Source organism: Macadamia integrifolia, chromosome 3, assembly GCF_013358625.1.
Source record: "Macadamia integrifolia cultivar HAES 741 chromosome 3, SCU_Mint_v3, whole genome shotgun sequence".
NCBI lineage: Eukaryota > Viridiplantae > Streptophyta > Magnoliopsida > Proteales > Proteaceae > Macadamia > Macadamia integrifolia.
In genome coordinates, this window is record NC_056559.1 from 21703396 (window position 1) to 21716146 (window position 12751).

A 12751-nucleotide genomic window follows, 5' to 3' on the forward strand; every position below is an offset into this window, starting at 1 on the left:
TTGTTGTCTAGGTGGATTAAGCTAATAAAATGAACTTGCATGCATATACATTCATTTGTATTGTGTATGCTTGCTTGGTCTTTTTATTTTCACTTACTGGGCTACTGAGCTCATCCCACGTGCACACCATTTTTAAATGATCTTACAGGTTACCCGATTAAGGAGCTAAAGTTGAGACCCACTATGGAGTTTCCAGTTGAAGACTAGTGGGTCCCAGAAGATCTTTGGCACGGGATCGAGTTTTCGTACGAGAGTTGTGTTACGGGATAGCAACATTGAATACCAACCCGAGATTCTTTTTGATTATTTTTTATGTTACCCCTTTTGTACTCTGAATATTTAAATTATATTTCTTGTGTATATATCATGCCTACGGGCCCACATGTAAATGAATTATGTAATATAATTTGGGTATTAAGAGTATTGGGATATTTATAGGTATGTATACATAAGACTTTCGCTGAAATATGGAAATTGTTTTCTTTAGTTGTGTGTGTGTTGTGTAATGGTTACTGCGTCAAATGATCCTGACAAGTTTTGGGTTGTCAAGTGTTAATTCGGTCACTGGTCTGGTTCTGTGTGAACGGGGAGTGATAGCCTCTTTCCCTTAGGGGTTTTTAAAAGGAATATTAATAGTGGTCCAATATCAGAGATTAGAAAACATAAAATTTGGAGTTGCCACCTAGGCTTAGGGCCTAGGACCCGATAGGTGGGTCCAATCCATAAGAAAAGGGATCAAAACTTGGTCTAGTCCAAAGATGAGGGCAATTGCCTGGTTGTGGAGTTGGGAAGATGTTAGGCACCCACTCTACCCGGTTGAACTGGTCTTCTTACTATACACTTAAGAACGAATATTCTCCCTGACCTAATCTTATTCCGCATGCTTGACTAGATTATTTCTATGCTACTATTTACAGTACGACATATGAATTAAGAGTCACATCAAGGCTATTGAGTTAGGAGAATATATCTAAGCTTAACCTCTGTTTTGGGTCGAGGAGGAGGCAACAGGACACAAACTTTAGTGAGTGTCCCTCGACTAAGACAGAGGTAGGTTTGACCATCTGCTTTCCTTCTTTGGAGTACTTTTCCTTCTTATGACCTTTCACAGCTTTGGAGAATTTTTAAGAATTTTCAAGAATGTTTTAAGAATTTCGGTAGAGTTCTGAGAATCTAAGAGAATCTTAATATTTTCAGGGCTTTATAACAGCTTTGACATGCTTCCTATAGCTTTATAAAGGCTATAGAAATTTTCTAGGTTTTTTTTTTTTTTTTTTTTTTCAGATTTTGGGATTTTAGGGCATGAGAATCGAGGCAATAGAATCTTTAGGAATATGATGAATAGATGGATTTAGGAAGGTATTTGGGGTCCTAAGGCCTCCTAAGGGTTTTAAGAACTTTTTGGATTTTTTTTGTCCATAGGATTTTTAAACTTTTTGGGTTTTTCAAGGGTTTGGCATGTGAATCAAGGCAATGGAATCTAAGGGAATCTTTCACTGAGGAAGGAGGTGAGGAGAGGCAAGAGAAGATTTTTCTCAAAATCTTGGAGCTCCCAAACTCTTGGTTTGTTAGTGTGTCTTGAAATGGAGAAATAAGCCATATTTATAGGTTTTTGGTGAGGAGAAAGTGCAAATCTAAGGGAATCTTTCGTTGAGGGAGGAGAGAGGAGGCAGGGAGAGGCAGGAGAGGATTTTTTTCTCAAAATCTTGGAGTTCCCCAACTCTTGGTGTATTGGTGTGTCTTGAAAAGAGGGCAAAAAGCCTTATTTATAGGTAAGGGTGAAACAGAACCGGGTTGGGCCGGGTTATTAAAACCCTAACCCAACCCTAGATCCTCAAAATTCAATCCCAGGCCCAAACCTACCCTACTGGGTTCATACCAACCCAACTTGTCCCTAATTGACCCTGTCAGGGCCGGGTTGGGTCAGGTTGGATCGGGATGGGCTGGGTTGGGTTGGGTTGGGTTGATCTTGGCTTCTGCAATGGTTGGATTAACCTTGATTGACCTTGTTTTTACCATTAATATCTTATACACTAAAAAAATTATAGGAAAATGAAATACCAATAGGAGACCTAAATTCTAATATAAAAATTCAGGGTTAAATTTCAAGCCAGGTTGGGTTGGGTCGGGTTGGGCAGGGTTGAGGCATTAACCTGAGCTCAACCCAACCCTGACCCAGGGTTGGGGTTTTCAACCCTAACCTGCCCTCAGGGTAAAAAAAAAAACTTAGCCCAAGCTCTATTCTGGCTTAGGGTGGATTCAGGTTGTCAAGGCCAATCTTTCACCCTTATTTATAGGTTTTTGGCAAGGAGCAGGTGCAAGATGGTCATTTGAGACCTCATGGGCCTGCCAAAACCTCATGGAGCCATGAGCCTATAGGGCAAATGGTCATTTTCTGGACAGTTTTCCCCTAATTAGGGTTTTTGACTTTCGAGAGTGATTCTAAGAGATCCAGTGGTCCAATTTTCACAGACCATATATTTACGAATTGTCTTTATCCAATGGAATAGATATTGTTCTCCAATTTTTCTTAGAAAAATTTAACCTCTTAAGGAAGGATTCTTGCCCTATTGCAAACTAAGGGTATTCCGGCAATCCTCTTGTTCATGTCATTCCCACACCATCAGAGAGTATTAGAATCAATTCTTCAGTATACAACATACTAATATTAGGTACCCCAAGATTAGGCATGATTTGGCTATGTAGAGGTCCCAAGTTAGATTAAGGTTTCGGGACTAATTGAGGGTGGATTAGGGCTTTAGGCTGACTTAGGGTTTTAGGTTATATCCAGGTCATTAAATGCCGAGTTCTCCTATAATTGAGAGCATAGGTCTTATCCAAATTCTATAAGTCATCATTGCCGAGGCAGTGACAAAATTGGGTGTCTTTAAGGGGACCAAACAATCACCAACAGGGGATACAATAAAGAGAGGGGAGGGAAGAAACGAAGACAAAGATGTTAAATCAAAATTTGGGTGGAAATAGTAAGAGGCAAATCCCAAGATAGGACAAGATGCTTATTCCTATTTTAGTAAGGGCAAACTGCACAATTGTGGAGGTTTTAATTTTGAGCCTCAAATGAGATAATGTTGTCCATCTCCGTTTATTCCTTTCCCACCAAATGTGATGAATCACTGCATGGAAAGTAATATTTCTTAGAACATCAAATAAGGATTTTTCGTTAAAGATTTTCATAACCCACCTCCATTCTCTATCAAAAGGGAGGATAACTCTAGGGATTGGCCATCACTCTCTAAGAATACCTTTCCAAGAAAACGTTTGAAACGGGGCAAAAATAGAATAAATGGTCAAGACTTTCAGTGGAATTCCGATAGAGAATAATTTGGGATTGTCTCTGTTGGAATGCATTGGAATAGAAGAGTTAAACCAAACTAACCTAAGCTAGGTAATAGATTAAATTAAATTAATTAATTATATTTTATGTGCTTATTTTAATTGTTATATTTTGTCCAACTGTCCATTTAGACCGTTACTTGTTCTCAACTATGGACATACCTCGGCACTCTGCTCTAGGTTGCCATACTGTATGTTCCACCAATATATAGGGATTGGATAGAAATATAAATTCAAGCACTTAATGTGTTCAACACTGATCTACTGAGATTCTTGAATGGGTCACCATCGAGTTATTGATAGCAACAAGAAGTTCAATAGTCTCTTTTTGTGTATCTGAGAGACACTTACTAATGCATTTTTGTGGGTCAATGTTTATATCTACCGACAGGACTGACTACACACTGGCTGATCGGTATAACATTTAATAGGGTTTCTACTGCCTACTTAGGGAGAACATCAAAGAGAGTTTTTAGACTTTGATTAGTTGAAATCCAAGGCCTTAGTAAATGTTTTGTGAAAATTTTATAAGTTTTTATTTTATTTTATTATATTATTAGTTATTAGATAAATTATAGGCAGGAGATGAATGAGAGTGTATGCTAGAGAATCAATCGAGATGGGATTCTTGATTTTTATGGGAGGTGCGGCAATAATATTACGGGCTTAGTGTTTTGGCATATGAATTACACAACCAAGTAGCGTCCTTTTTCTAATAAATTACATTTGAAAAGTATTTCAAATACTTTTTAGTCCAATTTATTGCAGACGTTGTTATTGTGGGAAGTAAGTATAATGAGAATATCTACCGCTGGAAGTTGTTAGGTTACACTTTTGTAGTTCATCCTAAAGTGTAGTTAAGTATAACTTAAAGGCTACCTTTGAGGATCACACCACTTGGCATGATTTAGACCGTCGGATTATAATCTCTTAATTAAGATTTTTTTATATAAGAAAGGGCTTTGGCCAAAACCTATTTGCACTACTCATTATACAAAGTGAGAAAAAAAGATTAAAGTGAAAAAGTGGAGCCTTCTTCATCTTCAACCTTAGGAATTTGGCCATTGGAGAAGATGCAAACTTTGCTAATCATGTTCGAGTACTGCATTCCTTTGGAGGAGCACGCCAATAGTGTGTTCGAAGTAACTTAGATATTCCCTTCTTAGATTATGTGGTGTGTTCATTGAAAACCTCGTTCCTAAAATTTCTTTAAAGAAATTATTGTATTGAATCGCTTCCGTCACCTGCTGCATTCAAAGCTTTCTTACAATTGTTTTCTGGGACTCACAATTAACCCAAGTGTTTCTTTGCACTCACTAAAGCACATATAGCTTTACAATTTACTACTCACAACTCTGATAACATCGAAGATTCTCTAATCTCTAATGAAAACTCTCTTTAAATAGTCTTTGATTGTTTCCACTAAATTACAACAAATGGCTCAATGACCAAATATACAAATGAAAGAACTACATCGCAAAAGGTACGATATGCAAGTTAATTACTAATAGAAGTATGATTCTCACTAAGTTGTAAGACCCAACACTAACTATAACAATGAAGTGCCAAAAGTCATGTTGAAACTCTCCCAAAACCTCTATTTATAGAGGTCAATAAGGCTCTGTAGTGTAACGATTCTGTTTTTTTAACATGATTTTGGGGTTAGCACACTTTTTTGCATTTCTATTTTTTTGGAGTGATTCTGCATCTTAAATGTTGTATGGTAATCGCAAAAAAAAAATGATTTTGTAACCTGAAAGAAACAGAAACATGTATGGTTCGTACTTAACAGAATCGTTTATGTTAGAAACCAATATTTACATAAAGTGCCATCTTCACCATGGGTGTCAAAGTTGTGATTTTTAAATAAAATCTAAGGATAGTCAATGGTTTTTTAATAAATTCTAAGTTATGAAAATCATTATTACCCAAATAACTTAAGTTGAATGAGACAAATAAGAATATCTCCATATCAATAACATGGTGCTCACTTCAAATATGAAATATTTGGCCGTGTTTCCTTGCCATATGAAATATGAAATGTTTCAACAAAAATATGATCTATCATAATAACATAAAAGTATGAACAAGAATAAATTCAAGTATTGACATAATTCTTAAAGTATCTAATTATGAACTTAAGGGCATAAATTAGGTCTTCCAACTTAATTCTTAACTGCAAAACATGCCCCACTACTTCAAAGTTTAAATCCAATCATCAAAATGTAATCATGTAATTTGAGCCATTCCGGCTTTAACAGCTAACTCATTTGCAATCTTTTTCCTAAGATCATCCATCTGTCTTCTTCTTTCTGCTAAGCTTATACTAATGTGAGCCGGTGGTACATAATCTTGAATTTCTTCAGGCTCCTCATTCCACCAATTTTCACCAAACTCCTTAAAATTCTTGTCTGCAATTTCTTCCTCCCGAATGAAGTTGTGAAGTGCACAACAAGCAATGACGATGCATGTTTGGGTGTTCAGTGGAAAACATGGCATTTTGCTGAGAATTGGAAAGCGCTTCTTCAAAGAACCAAAACTGCGCTCTATGACATTCCTAACAGAAGAGTGTCTATTATTAAATAGCTCTACTGCTGTCCTTGGACGTCTATTCCTATAATCATTTAGATGGTATCTTTGTCCTTTGAACAGCGTCAAGAACCCAGTAGTAGATGGATAACCAGAATCAACCACATAATATTTACCTAGCACGTAAAGTGAAAAGTAATGAATCAACACAATATGTAAAATAGAGCATAATCAACTTGTGAGGTTAAGATTTAGAATGTACTAGGTGGAGGATGAGGAAATTCAAATTTAGGGTTATTCAATGCCTCATTGAATACTCGACAATCATTTGCAGAACCCTCCCAACCAGCGTACACAAAAGTGAATTTCATGTCAAGGTCACATGCACACATAACATTCCAGGTTGTATCTCATTTCCTTCCTCTGTACGGTATTTGTTTGGATAGAGGTACAGAAGCACTAACATGAGTGCCATCAATCGCGCCAATGCAGTCCTAGTACCAATACATGGATATTCATCAAATCAAACCACGTATAACCACAAAACAACATAATCATTGTTTTAATTATAAGCAACATACCTTGAAGAAAGGATAGAGCTTCGGTTTTTCAAGAATCTGTTTAGGGCAACGACTGAAGTTTGGAGGTTTGATATTCTCTTGTCCGAGTAGTATGAAAGCACGTAACACTTTCTTAAAGTGTTCACCTATAGTGTTAAGAGAACGCTGAAAGTGTTATGCTATGTCTCTATACCTATCATTGTGACCAACGATAGATATAAACATTGCCAACTGCTCATCCACTCTTAAATATCGACTGTCTTCCAACCAACCACGTTGTCACATTAATGTTTCAAGGTTGAGGAAGACATGGCATTCCATTTTATACTGTTCATAGCATCTGTCTACATGTCCGTTTAGAACCTCACTCACTCGCTCTGGTCCTGTCAATTTACTATCTCGTATGGGCTCTCTAGTGTATAATGAATCACGTGCTTTCATCAACAACATCATACACATCATGATTTCTGCATCAGTGTCATCCCTTTCCATTTTTTCAATGTGTTCCCTAGATGCGATCATTCTTTGATCCATTCCTATAATATAAAATTAGAAATATGGAAACACATCAAACCATAATTCGGAACAAATATCCAAGACACCTTAAAAAAATAAAGGAAAACATAGCAAACCATCAAAGTTAAAAGTAGTGTCAAGGTACAATGAACAAATATTCAGGACATCAAATACTATAGTTATAAAAAACAATCAAGACACAGTCATCCATAACATCTTAAAAAGTGAAGTAAAACATAGCAAACCACCAAAGTTAAAAGTAGGGTCAAGGCACAATCCAAGTAGAGTTATCAATCTATCTAATTAAAAGAACTTTTCAAGAAGCAAACTACTGAAGGGTACGAAGGAGTATTGACTTCCGATGAGGAGGGCATGAAATTAATGCTTCTCTCCATTGCGGGTCAGCCATTAACTTCCGAAGTGCTTTCTCATATAGTGCTTCATCTAACTCATATCCTGACTCAAGCACCTCCATGGCCCTAGTAATCCCGTACATCTGTTCTGCATTTTGGGTTGAAGCAGTGGACATGCTTGCATCTCGTTCTACCCTTGATTTACTCATATCTTGAATTGCCTTGAATGCCATTGACCAATCATTAGACTTGCTCCTCCTCCTTTTCGTATTTGGAGTCCTATCATGCCTATGCTTAGTAGCTGGTCTTTTTTCCACTACTTCAGTTTGAGTGTCACCTAATGGAGTAACTTCATCAGCGGAACTTGACTCATCACAAGATTCAATCATATTCCTATCATCATCGGCCCCCAAAGTTTCCAACATGGTTGTTTGAGTCCCACTTCCTTCGCCGTCTGCATATGTATCACCAAATACCATACATAGTTCTGGCCATTGTGGTAGTCCATACTTCTTAAATCGTGCCCAAATAGGGTTATCCTAATAAATAAAAAATACGCATAATCAAATACTTGAATTGATATATCCTGGCATTTCAAAATACTCAAATTAAATACAAATTGAGCATACCTTAATATGCGATTCCCAGATGGATTCATCATCAACAGTACAAGTTCTTGAAGCAGCATCCGAACCAAAACCAGTTGTCTCAAATAGCTTCTTAAACTGACTATAATCCTGCCTCAGTTTGTTCACTTTGTTCTTCAACTGTATGATGGCATAGTTGACCCCATTTTTTTATTTGAAGTTATTGGCAATGTTGTTCCAACCAGCTTTATTAAAAGTCGAAGTAGTCCTATTTCCTTTCTTAACTTCCTCTACCATCAAAACAATAAGGGTGTCTACATTTGCTTGGCTCCATTTTGCAGTCTCATTAACTGTTTGTTTTGAAGTTGACATTTTCTCACTATTTTACCAAAAAAAAAAAAGAACATGAATTTAAAATCCAAATTGAAAACACTGATTTTCACCAAGGCACCCCAACCCTTAATCTATGAAACCCCTATGACCTTACTCACACAGGGCTTTCAAAGGCCTTCAATGAGGTTTTGAATACATATTGGGCTGTACTAAAATGAACCAGTGGCATTCACAAGAAAACTTCACTTCAATTCACTCCAGTAATAAATTAGAAAGATGTTATATTGCCACTTCAAAAGGACTTCTACCACAATGCTACATATATGACCTTATCCTTTCAGTAAAAAAGAGAGAACCAATGAATCAAATTAATGTAGAAGTCTTGAGGTAAATAATGGCCAAATAGATAGGAGAACAATACTATTACTTTTTGCAGTTTAAGTCAAACAAAGCCCAAAGCTAGGGATTCGACCTCTGAGCATGAAATTCAGATGTTCTTCAAATATATGCCAAATAGATATTATATATTCCCTATGTTCCACTGAATACAAAATAAGGGTTTGAGCAAAAAACTGTTAGGAAAGACCCAATCAAAGAACAAATAAGAAGGATTAAAATTTGTACCGAGCAACAAAGAATCAAGGAGGCAAAGAGGAGTAAAGAAAAGGAGAAGGGGAGAATCGCCTGATCGGTCTGTCTCTCCCAACGATGACGCTTGAATCTTTGCAGTACTGCCAGAGCCTCCAGACCCTCGATCTGTCCGGTAATTAGCAATAGAAAACAATATCATAATAGTCAGAATTTAAAGAAGTATACTTGAATTAGGTTTCCTAAAATCCGTAGGAAAACTGAGAAATAAACAGAACTGAAACTAGTAGTTAACTGAGCAAATCGATAGCATAAACCACTGAAATTAACAATGATTAACTCAATAACTAGAACTAGAAGTCTAGGACCAACCTTGAAATCAAAGCTGAGAGTTCTTAACAAAATTAGAAATCACAGGAGAGAAAATTTCAGAATTCTGACCTGATTTTGATGAGGAAAGATAGAGAAGAGATGGGAGAGATAATTAATCAGGAATCCATCTAATTGAAGGCTTTGAATCTCGCCAGAGCCTAACTTGGAAACCACCAGGCCTTCGCTACCAAATCTCACAGCAGTACAGGGTTACAAATCAACAAAATCAGTAGCAGAGAGCTTTTCTTATTCATAAAAAATCATGGGTAGGGTAGAGCCTCCAGAGAGTGAAAAAGTTTATTCATACAAAATCACTGGTTCGATCTCTTCTGATTTCTGCACCTGGTTGCCTTACCTTGTAGGCCCACAGAGAGTGAAAAAGTTTAGATATTCAGAGATGAAGGCACAGAGGAGGAGGGAGAAGAGATCAAGAAAGAAAGGGAACGAGAGTGAGAGAAAGAGAAAGAGAAAGAGAAAGAGAAAGAGAAAGAGAGAGAGAGAGAGAGATCTTCGTTTACCTTGAAGATGGTAGATCGAAGATGGTAGACAAGAAAATTTGTACCGAGCAGAGCTTCTCGCCTCTCGCCTCCTTCTTGCCTCTTGTCTCCTTCTCGCCTCCTTCTCACCTCTCGCCTCCTGCTAGTGAAAATGGGGTTAGGGTTCCTTGAAACATAACAAAGTTATGTTTTGAGGGTAATTTCCCCATTTACCCTTCATAACTTATAAGTGATACATATTTCGGCGCCTTTTGCTCAGAATGAATTCTAAAAGTGAAAAGCAAGTATTTTATGCTCCAAAAAATGGATTCAAAAGTCTCATAAGTGCCTGGTTCATTTAAAAAAAATAAGAAATTGAACCGGGCTTCCCATACAGGTTTTACCTCATTTCTGTTTCAAAAAAATAAAAAAACATTAGAACCCATTTTTTAGAATGTTACAGTACAGAGCCTAACTATCCTAATACACCCCTCAAGGTGGGGATTTGAATGGTCAAATCCGCAGCTTGTCCCGTAGAAAGGAGAACCGTGTAGAGCTGAGAGCTTTGGTAAGGATATCGGCTATCTGGTCATGTGTTGAAATGAACAGCACTTGAAGTTCCTTGGAGGCGACTTTATCACGAACGAAGTGGAAGTCAATTTCAACATGCTTGGTACGAGCATGAAAGACCAGATTGACTGAAAGGTAAGTGGCCCTAATGTTGTCACACCAAAGAATAGGTGCAATGGGAATAGGGATCCTTAATTTCTCAAAGAGAGAGCGAAGCCAAGTGAGTTCGGCGCAGGCATCAGCCACTACTTTGTACTCAGACTCGGTAGAGGAGCATGCAACTGTCTTCTGCTTCTTAGAGGCCCAAGAGATCAGATTAGGACCCATATAGATGGCATAGCCTCCTGTGGATTTATGATCCGCACTGTCACCAACCCAGTCAGCATTGGAGAATGCTTGTAATTGGAGGGAACTAGATTTGGAGATGAACAACCCATGATCCTTGGTTTCTTGGAGATAGCGTAGAATCTGTTTGACTAGTGTCCAATGGTCTTCGAGGGGGCATGCATGAACTGGCAGGAACAGTTCACTGAATAAGCCACATCAGGCCTAGTGAGGGTGACGTATTGGAGAGCACCGACAATGGAGCGATAACTGGTGGGGTCCGAAAGAAGGACACCCCCTGTGGAAGATGCTACAAAGGTGGTGGCCATAGGAGTAGTGACGGCCTTACACTCAGTCATGCTAGCCCTCTGGAGGAGATCAGTGATGTATCGGTGTTGAGAGAGGAGGACACCATCAGACCGATATAGGGCTTCAATACCAAGGAAAAAGCTGAGACGACCAAGATCCTTGATAGAGAATTATGAAGCAAGCCAATGAAGGAGAGTCTGAACATGAGTTGGTTAGTTCCCTGTAACCAAGATGTCATCGACGTAGACAAAGACATATGTGACAACAGAGCCCTACATGTAGATAAATAGTGATGTGTCGGTTTGGGATGACTAAAAATCAGAGCGAGTGAGAAACTTAGTTAACCTGTGAAACCAAGCCCTAGGAGCCTGTTTGAGCCCATAAAGGGACTTGTGGAGGCGACAGACATGATTAGGGCGCAGGGTATCTTCAAAACCCTGGGGTTGAGCCATATAGACTTCCTCAGATAGAATACCATGCAAGAATGCATTCTGAACATCAAGCTGACGAACAGCCCATCCGTTAGATATGGCTAAGGAGAGGACTGTTCGTATGGTAGTAGGTTTGATGACAGGGCTAAAGGTCTCATGATAGTCAAGACTAGGTTGTTGATGAAATCCTTTAGCAACTAAACGGGCCTTATAGCACTCAAGGGAGCCATCTGCCTTCCGTTTGATGCGGTACACCCACTTACAGCCAACCAGATTCATAGTTTCTCTGTAAGGCACAAGAGACCAAGTACCATTACGTAATAAAGCATTAAATTCATCAGACATAGCAGAACGCCAATGAGGAACCTTGTGGGCATGGGAGAAGCATGTAGGTTCAGCCAGGTCAGGTGAGGTGATGGTAGAGAGGGTCAGGGGGTCAACATAGAGATTGTGCAGGATTTTGGTGCGACGGAGTGGGGTGGTAGAGGAGTTAGGGTTAGGGCCGGTTAGGGTTAGGTGAGGTGAGAAAGGAGGGGATATGGGAGAGGGTGGTCGGGTAGGGGCGGTTCTAGGGTGGCAAGGAGAGGGATGGGTGGGTTTGGGAGGGTAGGCGGAGGGCTAGTGTAATACCCTACTTCTTAAACCCGGTCTGATTACACGGTTGACCCAGTTTAACCATGCAAGACCCGAATCGGAGAGAGTTAAGGTGGGTTCCTTATGGACCATGAAGGCAAGGGTGACTTTGAACACCGGCTGGCCAGACAAGTCCGAGTCAGTGCCAGAGGAGACGGGTGTATCCAAGCTGTGTACATGCACATATCATAAGGCCATGTACGGATAAAGCAGGTACGTAGCCGTATCTTAAAGCGCATATGTATATTATATCTTATGCCAAGAGTGGGATTCGTGCTGAGAGTCGAATTCCATCAAAATCCCACTTGGTGACCAATTTTCAGCCCTCAGGTGGGCGGTCATAGGTGGGCGCATCCGCCCACCTGAGTGACCCACCCATGTGTCACTAATGATTTTAAGAAAGTATAAATAGCAGGATTTGTGTTTTTTTCAATATCTCATTTATTACACTGAATGGTTGGTGGGAAGATTTAAGAGGAGAGAGAAATAAAGAGAGAAAAGAGAACAAAGAAGAAAGGGGAAGGAAGAGTAAGAAGAAATGGTTTTCAATGACGCCAAGGTTTGATCTTCCCATTTCGACGCCGGAAGAGTGATCTTCAACACGAGATCTACGTTTAGAGGTGAGCAAAGCCTAGGTTCCTTAAACTTTCACCATACCCAAGTAAAACCCTTAATTTGGGTAGTGTTTCTTGAGGTTTTATAAATCCCCCTTGAGATGATGAATCTAAGGTTTAATAGATGGTTTATGTGTTGATTTTGAAGGATTTGAAGAAGTGTTTCCATGGTTGGAGGAGCATTGGTGATTTGAAGTGATTT

At 38.9% G+C, this 12751-nt stretch overlaps 2 protein-coding genes across 2 annotated transcripts; both read right to left on the minus strand.

Moving 5' to 3' along the window:
- Positions 1–5395: 5395 nt before the first annotated feature.
- LOC122072737 (protein ALP1-like) lies at positions 5396–6628 on the minus strand. The gene is made up of 3 exons (XM_042637133.1): positions 6465–6628; positions 6146–6377; positions 5396–6059 (listed from the first exon to the last, which is right to left on the minus strand). The coding sequence occupies exons 2-3, from the start codon at positions 6273–6275 to the stop codon at positions 5584–5586; spliced, it is 606 nt and encodes a 201-aa protein (XP_042493067.1). The 5' UTR covers positions 6276–6377; positions 6465–6628; the 3' UTR covers positions 5396–5583.
- A 659-nt stretch (positions 6629–7287) lies between these two features.
- LOC122074236 lies at positions 7288–8271 on the minus strand. Its single transcript, XM_042639083.1, has 4 exons — positions 8194–8271; positions 7942–8079; positions 7633–7851; positions 7288–7533 (listed from the first exon to the last, which is right to left on the minus strand). The coding sequence occupies exons 1-4, from the start codon at positions 8269–8271 to the stop codon at positions 7288–7290; spliced, it is 681 nt and encodes a 226-aa protein (XP_042495017.1).
- Positions 8272–12751: the final 4480 nt, after the last annotated feature.

Coding starts and splice junctions, on each gene's coding strand:
- LOC122072737 (XM_042637133.1), bottom strand. CDS start 6,275: ATGTGTGCATGTGACCTTGACATGAAATTCACTTTTGTGTACGCTGGT. Junction 6,060..6,145: donor ATTTCCTCATCCTCCACCTA/GTACATTCTAAA, acceptor TTTACGTGCTAG/GTAAATATTATGTGGTTGAT.
- LOC122074236 (XM_042639083.1), bottom strand. CDS start 8,271: ATGTCAACTTCAAAACAAACAGTTAATGAGACTGCAAAATGGAGCCAA. Junction 7,852..7,941: donor TCTGGGAATCGCATATTAAG/GTATGCTCAATT, acceptor TTTATTTATTAG/GATAACCCTATTTGGGCACG. Junction 7,534..7,632: donor TAGGTGACACTCAAACTGAA/GTAGTGGAAAAA, acceptor ATGGCATTCAAG/GCAATTCAAGATATGAGTAA.